Raw genomic sequence first — 18,631 nt, 5'->3', positions numbered from 1 at the left:
GAGTTATAACGATAGAGTATTTATGATTGATAGTAGAGGAACAAAGTAAAATAAAATAAAAATTGAATAATAGTAAGTAACATTTCAGTGCAGCTTGTGTTTTCGCTTGCTATAAGTATACCAATACTTCTAAGGACCACCTGCTGAGCAGTTGTCATGATCTCTTAGTGCAGGGTAGCATGACGAGCACCGGCGATCCCATATTGCTCATAAGCTGTCATGATGAGCCATCATCTCACATAAAATAGCACTTGATTCAACTGGCAAGATGTAAACCATAACTGTGCTAGGCCTCAGTTCATTGGTTAGCAATGAGACTATTTTAGTTGGGGAGTGTATGAAGAACAATGGAGATGTTCTTGCTGTTCCTTTCACAGAGACTGAGACAGTGGAGCCGTACTATTTTCCACTCTCTCACTGACCTCTCACACCTGGAAGCTCAGCTCAACCTCACCTTTCAACTCAATCCTTACCTTTTCTTCTCTAACCTCCATTACCACCATCAATCGCGATGCCTCTAGTCCTCGACTTTCTCACCCAGATCCGCAATTTCATCCGCACTCAGAATGGCGACGAGCTTCGCGCCTGGCTCCAGGTAGAGCCTAACTCTCCTCAGCAATATCACAACCTCGCATCTGAGCTTCGCTCTCAATTCCGCCAACAAGGCCTCGACAACATCGTTGAAAGGACATTACCTCAGGAAGATGATGTCCCAGAAGGTCAGGCTACTGTGTGGCCGGGCTTTGTGGCCTTCATGAAGGACTACATGGCCTTTTGGCGCGACGTCAATTACGATGATTTGCTGGGCGCGCACCAATTGCTTAGTGGCCTCGTCAAGTATGATATCAAATGTCGGATGAATTATGGTCATGAGAACTAATACTTGAGACTATAGCTCTTGCGCGACCGCTTTTGCTCACCCTACCTACGGCGCCATGCTACTCAAGACGAGCATGTCCCTCTCAGAGACGCTGGCTCGTCTCACAATGTCTTTGAACAAACGCCCTGACCTAGCGCGTCGCCTACGTGCTGTAGACGAGGACAAAAGCATTGCCGAGTCTTCAGCAGAAATCATCCAAAAGATCTTCACAACATGCCTTACAGATCGATCCAGCGGTCGTTATTCGAAACCAGAGGGCAAAAAGGTTGGCGTTTACATGTTTGCCAATCTGGTCCTCAAGCTTCTGTCTGCAGTATGTAACAACTCAATACGCTATAAGAGATATCGCTGACTGGATAAAAGTGCCGAAGAACACATCTCGCCAAAATGATCTTTGTCAATATTTCTACCATCTCTCCGCCACTATCTCTCTACCCAGCTGCCCAGCGCGTTACGTTCCTCTACTACCTAGGTCGCTTCAACTTCTCAAACAACCACTACCTCCGGGCTGCGCTGTGCCTTGAGGGAGCATACCTTCAGACCCCTTCGCAGCTGGTCTCCCACCGGACCAACATTCTCACCTATCTTATCCCCTGCAATATCCTTCTTGGACGCTTTCCATCACAAGTATTGCTTCAGCGCCCAGAATGTCAGATTCTGGCGCCCGTTTTCTTTCCCATTTGCCAGGCTATCAGATCTGGCAACTTCATCCAATTTCAGCAGCATCTTGCGCAACATGAGACATGGCTCTTTGAGAAGGGCTTGCTTTTAACCCTCGGTAACCGACTAAGACCTCTGCTCTGGCGCTCACTAAGTAGAAAGACTTTTCTCCTCATATACGTCCCGCCAACAGATGCATCATCCCGAAAAGCCGCGACACTTGACCTTGCAGCCTTTCACACGCTCGCGGTGTACCTTCAACACCGCCTTGAAGGCTGGCTCCCTGCAGGACCAAGCTCACTTGGCCGTTCTCAAAGCGTCAACCCACTCCTTATGAAAGCCCTCGAGAACAATGCTCAAAATCCCGAAGCCACATCTACACTAGCTCCGCCACCAGGAGGACCCAAATCTCTCCGGCCTAACGAGGGGATGATCTGGGGCAACGCAGAGGTCACATTCGAGGACGTGGAGATGACTGTCGCAACGCTTGTTCAGCAGGGCTTGATGCATGGGTTTATCGCTCATGGGCAAGGACGATTTGCTATTATCGGCGCCAAAGCCAAGGGCAGCCCTGTGCTTGCTGGCTGGCCCAACGTCTGGCAAATAAACCGAGAAAGGAGATATGAAGACTACGATCCTGATGAGGTACCTGGCTGGGTCAAGGAGTAAAAAGCAAGGGGAGATGGGCGGTTGAGCTAGATCGCCTAGCTTGGATACTTGGATCATAACTCATCTTGATGGCGTTTGTATAATATCATTTCCTGTATGATACCCAGGGGATAGTAAGATTAGAGTATGGCTATGATATGAGGATGTACTTGTGGCAATCAAAACGACCAGACACATATTTCTTTTCCAGTAGCTGCGTGCGATAACGTTCATCACACCCATTAAATATGTCTAATCAAAAAAGTGTTTTTATATAATAATAAGCCGAGATGGCCGAGCATCATCCCATCGACTAAACCACACCATCTCCTGCTTTTTTCAACAACCGTACAAGAAGTTTCCCCCTCCTAAACTCTCTGATTCATGTGTGCATACGTCGTTAATCGCGAGAATAAACTTAAAACCATCGCTTGTTTTCTCCAAACATCCAAAAAGTCTCCAATGTGTGCAAAAAAGGGTATATCGACCGTGAAATGAAGCGTTGAAACTTGTATATAATGCCCACGAGCCCACAAGAGCCCAGACAAGGAGCTCTTGAAGAATATTGTACCCGGGGCGGGTATTAGCAGCTAGACTTCTCAAGAGCCACAAGACTCCTGAGTAACCTAGTAATAAGACAATAGACACTATCGCCGATAGGTAGTTGGCTTGATAATATATGTAAAGTACCAGTAATAAAGGAATGTCGTAGAAAATAATTTCTGTGAATAGAATGCCAGCTGCGTCAAGACAGTGGTAAGTGGTCGTCAAAGGATATAGAAATTAGAAGAAACAAGCGGCGGCGATGAATGCGACGACAAGGCCAGCGACAGCAGTGTTGCCTTGATGGCGACCTGCCTCGCTTTCCTTGGATTGGGTGGGAGCCGCTCCAGAGTCGACCTCAGTGGCCGCAGCGGTCTCCTCAGACTCGGAGGAGGTGTAGGTAGAGGTTCCGTTCTCACGGAAGATACCAGGCTTGACAGTAGGGTAGATCTTCTTGGTGCTCTTGTGCTTGGTGGTCTTGGAAGTAGCAGTGGTGAAGATGGTTGAGGTAGGCTCCTCGGAGGAAGTCTCGGAAGAAGTCTCCTGCTCGGTGGTGCTGCTAGACTCAGCAGAAGAGGTAGTCTCAACACTGGTAGTGCTGGTGGAGGTTGAGGAAGTGGTGGTGGGGTGGGCCGAAGTAGTGGGCTCAGCGGTGGTCGAAGGCTCCTCGGTGGTAGAGACAACGGGTTCCTTAGAAGTAGTAACCTTGGCCTGGGTTGTTGTAGAGGGCTTAGCCTCAGCGGTAGAAGACTCGGTCTCTTCATCATCGTCATCACCGCCGGATGAGCCTTTGCCAGAAGAGAAGGCAACGATCTGAGCAGTGCTACCCTTCTGCACGGTAACGACACAGAAGGCAGCGCCACCAGCACCCTTGGCGGAAAGGCTGCTGCCGACGTTGCCTTCACCATTGGCAGGGTCGATCTTGCAAGGAAGGCCATTGCAACCGCCGTCGGGGCACTGAATCTCAACACCGAAGTCGGGCAGCTTGCTCTTCAGAGCTGAGTCCTCCCAGATAGGGTTCCAACCAATCTTGACAAAGGTCTGGCCGTTGGCCTCAGTGTTAGCACCGGCAACGTAGGGGCTCCAGTTACCAATGGGCTCAGACTCGGTACCCCAGATGCAGCCCTCCTCACCAGTGCCAGGGGGGTTGATGTAGAAGCTGTATGATCGTTAGAGATCTTCGATGATCAACAAGACTTGGGTGACTTACTGAGCAGCGGTGGAGCACCAGTACGAAGATCCGGGAACAGCCAGAGTTGCGCTAGAAGTGACAAGAGTAGGGATAAGCATAGCCTCATTACCAGGCAGAACAGTCTGGCACCAAGACATCTTGGAACCACACTTGTTGACAGCCTCAATGGAACCAGTGCCAGAAACACAGTTGGGCTTGCCCTCGAAAGGCTTCTCAATTTCACCGTTCTTGTTGCAGAAGAGACCTCCGTTCTGAGAAGTGTTAGTTACATGTACCGGAGTTGCTAGATATCACAAGCCAGGCGTACCATTGAAGCGGGATACTCATAAGTGGAATCCGGATCCCATTGGTTCATAACCATACCGGGCTTGCAGGCAAAAGGGCAGTAAGATCCAGGCTTGCACTCCTGATCAGGGCTCATAGCCCAACCGGCGTTCTTCGCATCGGGAGTGACGGCGACCATGTTGGGGTCATCGGTAGGGAACTGGCATTGTCCACCACGCTTCTCAAGGGTCGAAGACTGAACGGGAAGATGTTGTCGCAAGTGCTCAAAACCATTGTGACGGTGACCGTGTTGCTTGCCAGCGACCACTGATGGCGCAGACAAGGCGCCCAGAAGGGCAGCCGAAAGGTTGATGAGTCTCATTGAGAGTGTCGTCGATGAATACGAGTCGATTTCGTTTCGGTTAATTCCAGAACGGTTGTTCTTATTTTATATGCGCGAATACCTCCAGTCCTTCAACTATTGTCACGAACGAGACATATATCCTGACGGGCGTTTGGTAAAAAAGAGTGTAATTGTCGTCGAGCAACAGAACGAGTGATGCAGCTGACGAGGAAAAGTCGATGAACTCGCGGACCAGCGACAGAAACGTTTTAACAAAGCAAGGAAACAAAGAAGAACGAGTGACAGGCAAGGAAGCAAGGAAGCAAGGACATGAATATTAAGAGATCGACAGGTCCACGAGATGGATATGGATCCCCAGGAAATGAGCCATGGGCAGAAGCGCGGACACCAGCGCAGTCACCCACAACAAGGAGATTGAGCCGTAGGCGAGGGCCTCGTCTGAGTGGGCTCGTGGCCAGGCCCCATGCTGAGCCATGGCCTCACGGTACCTGCATGGAAGTGAGAGGCCCTGTTTCTGTGTGGATGCCCTCTGTGACGGGGGGTCGAGTAATGTAACCGTCTCCAATCAGACGTTGGCATGTCTGACCCCTGGCCTCGATCTAGCCAATCCTGTTGAGACGGTGCCTGGTTCGAGTTCTTGGCTCAGGGGATCACGCTCGGAGCAGATTAGAGTCAACCATATCATGTCAAGGTGATGCTTAATTGTGCAGCTGTCGATGCCAAAGAGGGACGACTCTGCGGCCCATGGTACCAGCATGTTCGGAACGAGGGCCGGATGGGGCAACGGCATCGTTTTCCACCAAGGCTCGCTGTAAGAGAGATCCTGGGGTTCAGGGCATTCAGGTCATCTAACCACCATTGTCTCGGTTCTGTTTCTCGTTCAGATTCAGATTTTGATTCTGGGTTGTCTCGTCCCTGATTTTAGGAACCGGAGTCTGTGTCATTGCACTCTCGACACGCTACCCCTGGACGTTTTTCTGTGGCTTGCGACAGAGGCTCACATTGGCCCGTTGGCTCTTAAAGCCCCTGACGAGTGGTTTTTCCCGCAGCCTTTGTAACCATGGTTCCTGGGCCAATGTGTCTTTGGTTAGCGTTCAAGCAGTCCCCAGACGGCTCGGAGCCACAACTGATAGCCTACTCAACGCGTGCTGTGCCACTCACAATTGGCCAGGGAGACGCGCTTGAGTGCTGGATTCTGGAGGGCGAGTCAGCTCTCCTCGTCAAAGTAAGATTGATGGCAGCAGTCACCTTCCAAAGAGGGGTCAGTAATTTCACTGTTTGTTAGTGTATTCGGCTGAAGATCGACGTCATGCTCCCCTGTTTAGTGTGAATCGTCGGTGGAATAAAGTTGACAATATCCGTACGAGAAACCACAAGTTTCGGGATAATATAAACACGTTTTGGCGCCATCTCGATATTTATGAGCCGCTTATACGAGCAGTATAAGTCAAGTTAAAGATGTCGTGAACCAGAGTGACAGGACGAGATCGGGACAGGCGCACTCGCACGTGACTCAACAGCTTCCTTCCGTCAGCGTGGAGGTTGACTCGATAGGTGCAACATGTCTTACTACAAGACTCTCGCATGAAATCTCTTCCGTTTCGAATATCGGTGTGATTCAAACTGAAAACTGTCTTGGAAATTCTCAATCCCTTTTCCTTTTCCTTTCCCTTCAGCTGAACGATACATTCAAAGAGGGGCATTATACGATACGAACCACCGATATCGCATCACTGAGGATCCGAATGTCGCTTAAAATCGCTAAACATTCCTAGGATTTGTAGCATCCGGGGACTGATCAATGCATATTATCCATGTAATGCGATAAGGACAAGCGATTCATGCTCGCCTCCATCCCGCCAGTGGAAATGGCCAAGTTGAAGGGGTGTCAGGAGGACAATATGTCATGACGGCCCCTATCTATCCTGCCAGCTTCTGATGAAGCTGAGATACTGGGATCTGTGACAATGGAATGTCTCGGTAGCTTAGTAGTGTAAATCAAGCATAGTTTTTTATACTATGATTCAATTGGAATCTGAACCATACCAGGCCATTACTTGTGACAAGAACTCGTTCGTGAATGAAAGGATGACTGAGATTGAAGCAAAAAGACACGATGCTCCAGGGTAAATATAGATTTTGCGATCGAATCAATCAGATCGTGGTCGGTAGTTGACGGTTCCAGAACTAGGTGTTTTTTCCCGTGGATAAAGGGTAGGTAATTTTATTAAGCCGTGTCTCGTCTCAACTCAAACAATAAACACTCAATAGTTATGACGAGCACCAAGCGGGAGTGGCGCACGGCATAAGAGAACAAAGGGGATGATGACCTGCATGGCGCTGAAGCCACAATAATAAAAAGGTTTCAAGTTTCAAAACTAATGGAGTTTGTTTGTGACGTCTTGATTACATATCGAAGATCTACGAAACATGTAGCTGAAACGTCCAATATAATTGACTTTACACCAATGGAGTTGGTGTTGATGACTTGTTTCTGTTTCTTTGAACGATATACTGACAGTGCTTGAATATGTAAGAACCACAAACCAAAGAAAGATAAGCGAAATGTTTGCAAACAGTGGAGATGTTTCCTCTCATTCTAGACAAGAAACAAAACATCTCTAAATCGGCTGTGCTTACACACGTAGACCATAATAGAGGCCGATGATAATTATAACGCAGAAAACCCCAGTTTATTCCTCACTCAACCTGGGGAAACCTGGCCAACAAACCCAGCAAAATCATCTCATTCGACACTTTCACCGGATCATTCAGTCTCCGTGAGAATTGAAATGCCGTTGGTGCTGACAGGAATCCCCCATCCCCCATCGCAGAAGCGCTTACTCGATTATTTTTAGAGGAGAAAAGGGAGGGGGTCGGCGATTACTGCGCGTTGGCGTCGCTTGCACAGCCCACGAACCCTCGAAATAGCGGTAAACCACCAATCAGCGACACTCGCTCAGCACCAAGGCCGCTAGGATGAGGCTGGTAAACAAGACGGATATGCCATCTTCCGTAGGATGTCGACTATTTTTGACTTGACTGTGCAGAGCCTCTGAGGCTGTCTTGTTCCTGGCCTGGGCCTTGGTCTGACAGCTCAGCACAGCTCAGCATCGTGAGTCTTGTGCCTGGGTTCATGCGGTTTTTTGGAGATGAGAATATGGGTATAAGAAGATGGTGGTGTCCGGTCGAGTTTGGAGATATCATTCATAGCATCTTTCAAGCATTACAAGTCTTACATTCACAACAGTCTCATCATCTCATCTCATCTCACTTTCCTCTTCAAACTCTATACTTCAACATCTTAACATCTTTCACAATGAAGTTCACCACTGCTCTCGTCTCTGCCGTTCTGGCCTTCACCCCCTTCGCCGAGGCAGCTCCTCGCAACACTCGCCGAGGAGACTCTAGCAAGCCTCTCAGTCTGACTGCCCAGCTTCGACTCGCTGATACGTAAGCAACCCCCAAAGATGACTTGGCTAGGACACACATGACTAACATATATTCAGTGCCGCTGACCGCTTTGCTCTCCTCCCCGAAGACGATGACTTTGTCTTTGACTTCAACAAGAAGCAGGATAACCCTGGAAAGGGCGGCGAGCTCATCGCTGCCAACCGTGCCAACTTCCCTGCTCTTGTTGGTACTGGTGCTGGTATGGCTTTTGGCAGAATCGATCGTGAGTTTCCCTTATATCATCTCGATACAACAGCACTAACATGTTATCAGCCTGTGGCATGAACACTCTTCACGTTCACCCTCGCTCCGCCGAACTCCAAGTCGTCACCTCCGGCCGTCTCATCACCGAGATGGTCCCTGAGAACGGCGTCCTCGACAAGGATGGCAAGCGTCGTGTTATCCGCACCGAGCTCACAGCCAACATGATGACTCCCTTCTACCAAGGCTCCATCCACACCCAGTTCAACCCCGACTGTGAACCCGCTACCTTCATCGCCACCTTTGCAACTGAGGACTTTGGCACTGGCCAGATCGCTGATGAGCTTGTGTCCCTAAGCGACGATGTCATTGCTGCTACCTTTGGCCAGAGCATCGCCGGTGAGGATATCGACAAGGTTCGCCAGGCTGTTCCTGAGAGCATTGCTCTGGGTGTTGACAAGTGCCTCGAGACCTGTGGCCTCAAGAAGCGATCCATCTAAGATGGATTCCTCCTTATATTTCTTTCTTTCTTCGAGTCATAGCATGGAATGAGCATGTGAGCGATGTTTCTTCCCCTGGCGTTATTCTTGAGTTCGGTAGCATAGACGGAGATACCCTAGTTCTACCCAGTAGATATTGATAGGATCCGGCATTTTGTTTGTTCATAGATAGCATTTGGTACATATTATACAAGTTTTTCTTTCATCTAGTTTCCATGCATCGTGATACGAATCCTCCATCATGCTCTTGACTTCATCCCCCTACAGACCCTTTTCGCGATGACCAACAACCTTGGCGAAGGAGTCAAAGGACATAGTCATCGAGTGCCGTCCCGCAGTCTTGCTTCTCAAATGGTTATCATAGTCCAGCATCTCTTTGTACGGGACCTTGGCAATAATCTCAACAACTCTAGCTGAAGACTTCTTACCGCGCAGAGAAGTGATAGAATCATACGGATCAGGAGGGGTGTAAATCTTGGACACATCAATATGATCCTCTCCAGTCGACTCAGCAGATCGATCATTGACCTCAAGAACCTGGCCACCAGCACCAGCAGTGACATCATGCTGTACGGTACCGGCTACAACCTCTGGACATGTAATGGTAACATGCATGATAGGCTCAAGAATGCCGATCTTTTCTTTCTCGAAAGCATCGCGAAGAGCTGCCTGGACGGCAGTCCTAGCGGCAGTGCTGAAATGTCCTCCCGTGGGAGTTTCACAGGCGCCGGGTTCTGTGTCCAATGTGATGGTAACGTGGCACCCGTGAATGGGCGCTGCACGACGAGGGCCCCTCGCCAGACCTGCTATAGCTCCATTGAGGAGCTGCGCCCTCGCCTCTTCTGGGTCAAAGTCAAGAGTGCCAGTCTCATCTGTCAAGGGAATAGCGACGTGGTATATGTTACCGTCTCGCTCGACGCAAGACTCTAATAAAGTGTCATGATGATGGTCTTCAAGCGGCGAGAGGACAACGGTGCAGGAAGCTTTACCGGGTTTGCCGGCAACGGGACGGTCAAAGACTGTGTGTTGTGGCTCTGTAGGCTCTGTGACGCATTCCTTGTAGTCAACTTCGATAGGACCGAAGTCGGCATCGATCTTGTACTTTTGCTTCATGTTGTATAGTGACACATCGAGATGAAGCTTGCCCATACCCTGGATTGTGAACTGCTCTGTTTTGGGATCTCGGCTGTACCGTAGACTTGGATCTTCGCGTGTAGTGTTTTCTAAGGCGATTTGAAGTTGTTGAGCGGCAACGTTACCGTATGGCTCAACTTGAAGGAACGCCACGGGCGGTGGGATCTCGGGTGGTCGAATCTTGACATGGCGGAAGTTCTCAGGAATGGGCTTGTTGGCATTCATCGTAACAAGCGTATCGCCCGTACGGGCTTTCTTCAGTCCTCTCAAAGCTCCAATCTGCCCAACACCAAGCGACTGAATATCCTGTGTCTTGTTGGCAGCGATCTGAAGAATGCCCATGGGCTTTTCGTGTGTTAGAATGTTGGTGTTGAAACTTGATGCGTTTCTGGTGAGAGTGCCGTGATAGACTCGCACGAAGCTGATGACACCCTCCTTGGGATGATTGAAGACTTTGAAGACCGAAGAAATAGACGCAACCTGATTCCTCGCGGATTTGGGGCTGTTGTCGAGAACTTCTGTTAGGCGATGCTTTGCTGATCCGACTCGGACTTCTGCTGATGGACGTTCGTCTGGGCTTGGTAGATAATCTGTGATAGCGTCCATCAGTGGCTCAACACCGATATGTCGGAAACTTGAGCCAGCGAATACTGGAATGACTCGACCATCGCCGCTCCTGATGACTCGTCGAATAGCCTCTTTTATCAAAGCACCATCGATGTTTTCGTTCTCAGCCAGAAACTCATCCATGATAGCCTCATCAAAATCCGCAAGTCCCTCAATCAAAGCCTGTCTCGCAGTCTCAATTTCGGGTAAAAGATCTTTGTTTGAGCTTAAGAGTTTCTCCTTCAGCTCCTCGGTATTGTATCGCTTCTTTTCACGTTCCGACTTCCATCGGTATCCTACTCTGTCGACAATATCAATAACACCAACAAAATCCTCCTTCTCCCACCAAGGAATCTGGCAGACAAGCGGCCATCCTTTCAGACGCGTACCAATCTCAAGGACGGCCTTTTTGAACGAAGCACCCTCTCGATCCAGTTTGTTGCAGTACACTATACGGGGGACTTTGAACTCATGAGCAGATCCCCACACTCTTTCTGTGTGAGCTTCAACGCCTTTGACCGAGTCGATGATACAGACTGCACCATCGAGAATGGGGAGACAACGGTCAACTTCGAAACGAAAGTCTTGATGGCCGGGAGTGTCGATGAGGTTGATTGTCTTTGCATGTTCTCCTGGTGCGAGTGCTTGGTGTCTGGGCCAGTGGAATGTGATGGCTGCTGATTGAATGGTGATGCCCCTTTCTCGCTCCAAGTCGAGAAAGTCAGTCACTGTATTTCCAGAGTCGACATCTACATTTTGTCAGTATAATTTGTTAGTGAGTCTGAGATATAGATATGCCTACCTCCAACACGTTGCGTGACACCACTATAATATAGCATTCGCTCCGTGGTAGTTGTTTTACCCTGTAAAATATGAGAGCTATTCATTAAATGATGTCTGAATTCTAACTTACAGCATCAACATGGGCTATAATACCAATATTTCGAATGTTGTGTAGTTGAGTATCATGATGAGCCTGATGCATAGCTCTACGGCTCAAATTCATGAGCTCTTTGTTGCGCCATTGACGGGCAAGACAACGGCCCGAGCCTTTTACAGCCGGGCCATTCCGTAACAAGGATAGAATAATCATTCCAACCTCGGAAATAAACCAAGATTTGAATGCTTCATCTCAGTGTCTCTCTCTCTCTCTCTCTCTCTTCTTCGTCTTTTGAGGTTGATTTTGAGCTTTCTCTGCTGTTTTTGGAAACGCTTTGATGTCATTCGCCAAAACTAAGCTTCAACTCCACTACCAACTCCTGATCACCAGCCTCTGCATTCTCATTGGTCAAACCCCCGTAAAAGAATTCCAAGACCCCCTCAAGGCCCCAAAACTTGAAGCTTAGGTTGGTCCCGTTCTGGGGGGGCTTTGAGGCGTAGCCTGTCGTTAGCTTCAAACTCGGGGCTACCTACGTAATCTTGCTCCTTGTGCTTTTCACCTCCCGTCTCCGTCCGTCTTCGTCACCTTGCAACACTTACATACGCCTCCCATCACAACTCGTCTGCCTTTTGACGCGACTGCCCTTAAACTGCTGCCTACGCGATACTTTTCAGTATTAAACTCGATTCTACCTCGATTCTCTACGGCGCAGTCTTCAAATCAATCCTAAATCAATCATCATGGAGCTCTCTGACATCTTGTGAGTACCTAGCTAGCTAAGATGCACTATAGTATCTTGACCAGAATAAGTCGCTAACCATCGCCTTCAACTGTAGCCGCATTGTCAACTTGGCTGTTGGTGTTATCACCGTCCTCGGTGGTATCGCGTCCATCTTCCATCTCGGCCTGTACGTACAAACCAATCTGCGCGACACCTCGACAGCACGAATACTGACAATGGCTTTGTAGTCAACCCATTGTTGTCGGCGCTTACATGATCGTCTTTGGTCTCGTCATTGCTCTGCTCGGTACGTTGCGATTCTGACCGAACCTCCCATGCGCCATGCCTAACAAATCGCAGAGTTTCAGATCCCTCCCCAGGTCTCCCGACATGCCTCGTTCATGTTCTCCTTCATCGGCCGTGGTGTCTGTAAGTAATACCTAGGACAAGCCCACTCTGATACACCACTGACACTCCCAAGTCTACGTCTTCATTGGCTGCCTTCTGTTGGGCAACTTCATCCTTAGCAAGATTGCTGGTAGCATCATCGGTATCGTCGGTCTCGGCTACATCGCCCTCGAGTTCATCCCCTCCATCGAGCCCCCCAGCAACATGCGCGAGGCCGAAGATGCCGGTTGGGGCGCCGAGCAGGTCTAGAATGCCGACGCCAACCAACCGGGATCAACCCCTGCGGTTGCCTCTTCAAACACAGGCGCATAAGCTTCCGCAACAACCATTCGATCATAATACGAATGACAGCGTAAACGCGCAACAAACGCGGTGAACCAGGACGTATAGGATAAATTACTTGAAAAATCAATGCTACAAGAGGGGGAGTAGAAAGGGCTGTATTTCTATGAATTGGAGAAGGGAGGAGAGCATGAAGAGAGGAGTGGCTCGTTTCAATGGCATTGCATACGAGGTTCACGAGAATCAGTGAATAACGATTTGAAGAGATGAACCATTAGCAAAGAGACATTATTATAAGGACGTCGGGATCGAATATTCTATTGTCTAGTATACCTGATGCTCCCTCATGCCATGAAATCAAACGCCATTATTTCAACATCAACAAGATACTATTTCATGCTTCTTATGTCCTTGGACTCCTCAGGAAGCTAACTACACCACTGCAGTATCCAACCAGTCCGTCCAACCGGTTGCACTCCTTCTCTTGATATGACTTCCACTCGCTCAACGCCGCCAACAGATCCTGGTTCTCCATCACCAGATCAAAGTGTAATCGCAGAAACACGGTCATCCACGCCTGAGTAAGCTCATAGTCTCGACGAGTCTTGAGACGAGCCGTCAAAGCGCGGATAAAGTGTAACAGTTCATTCGAGTCCTCATCGCCATCGCCGATAGAAAGCGAGCGAAGTTCGAGATCTGCGCTTGAAGGGGAGAGGGACTTGAGATGCTCAATGAACTCATCATCTGTGATACGTTAGTATACATACATTGTAGTGTGAGTGAAATGTGACTTACAACTTCCGGTCTCTGCTCCAGCACGGAGCTTGGTGCTGAGAACCTCCTCAAAACGAGCCTTCTCGACTCTTGTGATGCGAGAGCTGCTCTCTGCCTCGCTCTCACTCTGGAGCTTAGAAGCCATAGGGTTCTCCTTTCCTGTCGTCGAAGGCAAGAAGAATGGGGCCTTCTCGGGGGCCTTGGGGGCCTCGGTGGGCTTATTTCGCTCCTTGATAAGATCCAGGTGCAGCAATGTTTGCCAGCGGCTCTTGGGAACCAATGACAGCGTTGTGAGCTCAGAGCTGAGCTGTTCAATCGTTGGTGCCACCACAGTATCCTCGTCCTCAGCTTGCTCCTCCTCAAACGCACCCTCCAGCATACCATGGCTGTTCTCGCCGGACACTGTAGGAGCAGAGACTTGGCCAATCTCCTTCTCGGAGATTTGACGCGTGGGAACATGCTTGAACAGGGCCTTGTTGGTCCAGAGCGTTACTCCCAACTCGTTCTCGATTGTTGCAGCCAAGTATTCGCCAGTAACAGACATTGCCAGTGCCTTACAAGGCTTCTCGAGTCTGATAGCATCGATCAAGTGACTCGTCGGAAGATCCCATACACGAATGACACGATCTTGAGAAGCAGCGATGATCCATCGTCCATCGTTGGAGAAGCAGAAATCGTTGATGGCACCTTGAGGTCCCCAGAACTCACGAATGGTTCTCTTTGTCTCCATATCCACCACTCGAATTGACAGATCGTCGCATGAGAAAGCAAGGAGATTGCTCGCAGGGTGGTATCTGCATCCTGTTGGGAATGTCATAGGTGCCCAGTCAATCTGCTCTAATAGGTTTCCAGTCAAGAAGTCCCAGAATTTGATCTTGCCATCCAGAGAGCAAGACACCACGTTCTTGTTCATGGAATCGACAACAAGGCCAGTAATACGCTTAGTATGCTTTCCGGTACCAACTGGGAACTGGCGAGTAGCCTCGGCATGCATTTGTACGATATCGTCCGCCTGTCGTAGTTGCTGCATCTTGAGCTGACGAGCTTGACCTGGTGTCAATCTTGAAGGGAATCGTTGGCGATGATTTCCTGACTGAAGGTTGTACATATCAATGCCACCAGATTCAGCACCAACGAGCGCAAAGGTACCACAGGGGCTGATAGCAACGGTAGAAACGTTGGTCTCATCTCCGGTAGGGAACGCCCATCTACCAGCTCGCTTTCGGCCCCAGAACCATGTCCTGGCATAGGGATCGTTCTTGTGAGCGGTGACGACACTCTCCCAACCAGTCATACCACTGACTTCAGCATCCTGGGCCTTCTTCCTGTCTCGAGACTTTTGCCATATAGGCTGGTTGCCGGGCATAGCACCAATGCCACCATCTCGGTTCAATGAGGATGCCATACAAGTAATCTCAGGGGCCTTGAGGTCCTCCAGGGTTGTTGTAGGTCCATGTGATAGAGCGTTTGTGGCTAGAATGCCAATCTTCTTGGCCTTCTTGCGAATGTTGCCCTGACTCAACTCTGTGCTCTGACCATCACGGCGCAGACTCCATCCCCAGAGGCTTCGATCTTGTCCACCACTGAGCAACCACTTGTTACCGGCATCGGCACCATCAAAGTCGGTAGGAAGGAATTCGAGGCAGTTGACAGGACCAGCATGGCCGCTGCGAGAGTGGAGAATTCGAGGGATAGGAGAGAAAGGCGTCTCGTCGAAGATCCAGGACTTGAGAGAGTTATCGCGACCACTGGTCACCACCACTGGTTGTCCGGGGAGAAACTCAATTTTGCTAATTCCACCACGGACAAGCGGTCCATCGTAAGAAGGAGGGTTATGAGCGCTTCGCAAGACACCCATAACACGACCACCGCCGTTCAAATCCCAGAATGTGACATCACCAGTAGCAGCTGTCGCCGTAGCCATAACACCATCCTTTCGTCCATCATTACCCGCTCCCATACCGTCAGTCCGGAAAGAAATTGAGTTGACCTGCGCCTCTGAGCTTCCAGCCTCGATGCGAAGAGTGACCTTATCGGTTAAAACATTCGTGATAATGAGAGTTCCTTCAGAATATGCGATAGCCAGAAGAGACAGAGCAGGGCTAGGTTCTAGGCATGTTACAGAACCGCAGTCGGGAGCCGGAGGAAGAATAGTGTAAATGAGCTTGCCGGTGCTGATGTTCCAGATCTCGACCCAGCCATCTTTGCGACCCACGAAGATCTTGTTGAGGAAAGTTGGCATAGAAACAATGCCGCCAGTTATTTCGTTGCCGCGGTTGTTAGCAGGCGTAGTGTGAATAGTGGTGTAGTGCTCCAGGGTGGCCGTCTTGAAAACTTCGATTCGCGTAGTAGCAGCGACGATAGTCCATATTCCCAGGATAAGAATTTGCTTTACAGGCTCGTTGAGGTCTGAGGGCAGCGCAAGCTCATCGACCTTCTTGCCCCTCTGGAACACCCAGATACCCTGAGATTCGCCCTTCTTTGATTCGCCCCATGCTGCGAAAATCTTTTCCTTCCAGGCGAGAGTCGCAGTGATGTCGGCGGGGGTTTGCGGGCGAGTGATGAAGACGAGGTTCAATCCGCGACGAAGATCGTAGGTCTGAATAGATCGGCCAACTGAGGTTGAGATTTGAAAGGTGGTCTTCCCGAGAGGGATCGATGTGAAGGGGACACTCGTAGGTGATACTAGACCGACAGTCTGAGGCATAAAAATTAGCTATTGGAGCACAACTCTCAGTCGAATGGACATACACGGAAGGGCGCAAAGATTCTCGACGAGTCTGAAGCAGCTTTTAAAGCATTGGCGGGCGCCGCAGTCTTCTGGCGCTTGACCACGGGGTGGTCAGCATCCTTATGAGGCATTGTAATTATGTGAGATGCAGCGCCTGGTACAAGTAGCGACAGAGGTTACCTCAAAGATGCCCGCTTGCGCTCTGCGATTGAGGCTGCTCTACGTGATACTGCAGCCATGTCCAAAAATTTACAATTTTTGGCGGTGAAGTGGGGCAGTATTTTCAGTGCGTGGTTGAAGTAATTATTCTAGGTTGGTACTGGATGTTGAATTTAGCTTTTAGACTTTCTGCAAGTCATTGAATTACGAGAAGCACCTCTAAATATCTGATTGGACCTTTGAAGCTATCAGAGCTCGGTTCATGCAACTTCGTGGCCTCCCTAGACAGCTGGAAAGGCATGTTTCATCACAGATCACAGTGTACGGTTCATTTTGTCATCTGCCTGCCGACGAACAACGGAGCATGGCCAACTGATTTGCAGATAATCTTGGCACTAGCCCTCTTGCATACAGCGCGGGTAAGCCAAGGCGCATAGGACACCACTAGCGGGGAGATGGCTGGACTGGAATTCCGGGGATAGCATCTGGGTTTTGAGGTGTGATCCATCATCCGAAGGGAACTGGTATGAAGGCGCCAGACCATCACGATCTTAGCCAGGGGAAATCTGGCAGTCTGGTCCCTTTGAATCGGAACTCTGAACTCTCGTGCCTAGTTGCACAAATAAGGCTGCAAAGTTTCCCCAAGTACGCCCCAATTACGACTCGGCGTAACCGACGTAATACGCAGCAGTTGATCCAATATTCACAAGACAAGCAGACAAGATTCTGGATCATCGTGGATGTTGGGTGACACGACGCCAAGAATATTGGGGTTTGTTCAAAACAGGGAGGAGGAATTTGGTCGTGTGCCTCACTGCCTTGGTACTGGTACTCTTATGTGAGCGGCCAGCAACGGGATGACAAATGGCCAAGCTTGGAGCTGAGTGCATGCTTTAGTTGGTTGAGTTGATGAGGAAACAATCCTGCGCATCTCGTCTTTACTGAAAGAAAGGCTTGTCATTGTTCTTTTGTTTGATTGGATGTTCCGTATCACGATTTCTCTTTGACAAGGGTGAGCTTTTTGTCCCCTGCTCTCTTCTAAACATAGTAAACAACAGCTTCGTCACACAGTCGCACTCTACCTGAGAGAGATCTGCTGTAGATAAAGCGAGCTACCCCACTATACATGATTCAACTCTTCGAAACAATCCTTGTCGAAGCCAGACATGACACAGTAAGAGAGAATAGACAGGGCACTATGTAAGACTCTAATATTTTGGAGCGCCTCCAACAGCCGAGAAACGCTCCAGGTGTAGGGGTGATCTGATACAAACTGATCCACATCCATCTCAACGTAAACGTCACCATGATATTGGCGCCTGGATATACACCCCGATCCAACCAAGGCGGCAGCACACGACCAGGCTGTAGGCTGCAGGCTCCAGGCTAGGTAGGGAATACATCAGGTACCGACCAACAGCAAGATGATGATATTCTGAGTTAAATAGACGAGACGGGGAAAAGGGTTTCGGGATCATCTACTGTAAAAAGTCTTGCACTAAACTGAGCCCCTCGTATTTGCGCAGTAACCGACCGGGCATCCCACCGTATCAAGACATAACCAGGTAGAAAAGGTCCACTACATCATTCAAGGTCCCAGTTGTTACGGTGCAGCAAATGGAATGGATACTCACAAAGAACTACCGAGTTTGAAAGGGAAATAAAAGAGAACAAGACCCCTTTTATCATCCATTGATGCTAAAAGCGGATCAGAGTTTCTAGGCCAGGAGAGGCAGGACGATGACGATACAAAGCAGAGCAACTCCTTGTTCCAGAGCCCTCTCTTTTTGTTTCAGCGGTGGCGCAGTGAAGAGGAGAGCGGCTCAGCAGAGTAGAGCAGAGCAGAACAAGGCAAGGTAAGGTAAGGTACCTAGACTGAGGTTACCTGTTACCTGCAGGGTTCGTAAGGCCAGGCATGCTTAGAATGTGTCAAAGAACCCGTCTGTGGTAAGGTGTGCGAGCTTAAACCAAGCCGCCGCCGTAATCCGAGCAGAGTCTGGACACGCTACGGATACTAAACTTCACCTTATTAGCTTAAAACAACCGCCTCAAAAAAGGTACGGCTACGGTACGGTACGGCATGGTCGGTATAGCTACCTACCTAGTACTATGTAATAACTCTGCCCTCCACGCTGTAACACGCGACCACATACCAACCCTGGGCACTTTGCATTTGGAGGTTTCATTGTTTCTGACACTCTTTCACTGTGCAAGCAGCTGGCGCAGGTTCC

The 18,631-nt window shown here is 49.5% G+C and overlaps 6 protein-coding genes across 6 annotated transcripts; 3 read left to right on the top strand and 3 right to left on the bottom strand.

Moving 5' to 3' along the window:
• Positions 1 to 511: 511 nt before the first annotated feature.
• FMAN_02358 (uncharacterized protein) lies at positions 512 to 2,209 on the top strand (the record flags this gene model as incomplete). The annotated part of the gene is made up of 3 exons (XM_041835703.1): positions 512 to 837; positions 896 to 1,193; positions 1,244 to 2,209. 3 exons carry the CDS (start codon positions 512 to 514, stop codon positions 2,207 to 2,209), a joined length of 1,590 nt encoding a protein of 529 aa, XP_041685841.1.
• A 762-nt stretch (positions 2,210 to 2,971) lies between these two features.
• Positions 2,972 to 4,569, bottom strand: FMAN_02357 (related to Uth1p, Nca3p, YIL123w and Sun4p; the record flags this gene model as incomplete). Its single annotated transcript, XM_041835702.1, has 3 exons — positions 2,972 to 3,890; positions 3,942 to 4,174; positions 4,231 to 4,569. 3 exons carry the CDS (start codon positions 4,567 to 4,569, stop codon positions 2,972 to 2,974), a joined length of 1,491 nt encoding a protein of 496 aa, XP_041685840.1.
• Positions 4,570 to 7,870: 3,301 nt separating this feature from the next.
• On the top strand, positions 7,871 to 8,705 carry FMAN_02356 (uncharacterized protein; the record flags this gene model as incomplete). The annotated part of the gene is made up of 3 exons (XM_041835701.1): positions 7,871 to 8,004; positions 8,061 to 8,227; positions 8,278 to 8,705. 3 exons carry the CDS (start codon positions 7,871 to 7,873, stop codon positions 8,703 to 8,705), a joined length of 729 nt encoding a protein of 242 aa, XP_041685839.1.
• Positions 8,706 to 8,966: 261 nt separating this feature from the next.
• On the bottom strand, positions 8,967 to 11,538 carry FMAN_02355 (uncharacterized protein; the record flags this gene model as incomplete). The annotated part of the gene is made up of 3 exons (XM_041835700.1): positions 8,967 to 11,194; positions 11,248 to 11,308; positions 11,359 to 11,538. The coding sequence occupies 3 exons, from the start codon at positions 11,536 to 11,538 to the stop codon at positions 8,967 to 8,969; spliced, it is 2,469 nt and encodes an 822-aa protein (XP_041685838.1).
• A 527-nt stretch (positions 11,539 to 12,065) lies between these two features.
• On the top strand, positions 12,066 to 12,703 carry FMAN_02354 (putative TVP15 Tlg2-Vesicle Protein; the record flags this gene model as incomplete). Its single annotated transcript, XM_041835699.1, has 5 exons — positions 12,066 to 12,085; positions 12,162 to 12,233; positions 12,295 to 12,353; positions 12,407 to 12,475; positions 12,528 to 12,703. 5 exons carry the CDS (start codon positions 12,066 to 12,068, stop codon positions 12,701 to 12,703), a joined length of 396 nt encoding a protein of 131 aa, XP_041685837.1.
• Positions 12,704 to 13,139: 436 nt separating this feature from the next.
• On the bottom strand, positions 13,140 to 16,372 carry FMAN_02353 (uncharacterized protein; the record flags this gene model as incomplete). Its single annotated transcript, XM_041835698.1, has 3 exons — positions 13,140 to 13,480; positions 13,532 to 16,208; positions 16,262 to 16,372. 3 exons carry the CDS (start codon positions 16,370 to 16,372, stop codon positions 13,140 to 13,142), a joined length of 3,129 nt encoding a protein of 1,042 aa, XP_041685836.1.
• Between the last annotated feature and the right edge of the window lie 2,259 nt (positions 16,373 to 18,631).

This window comes from Fusarium mangiferae (genome assembly GCF_900044065.1).
Source record: "Fusarium mangiferae strain MRC7560 genome assembly, contig: FMAN_scaffold010, whole genome shotgun sequence".
Classification (NCBI taxonomy): Eukaryota; Fungi; Ascomycota; class Sordariomycetes; order Hypocreales; family Nectriaceae; genus Fusarium; species Fusarium mangiferae.
This window is presented reverse-complemented; position numbering and strand designations above follow the sequence as displayed.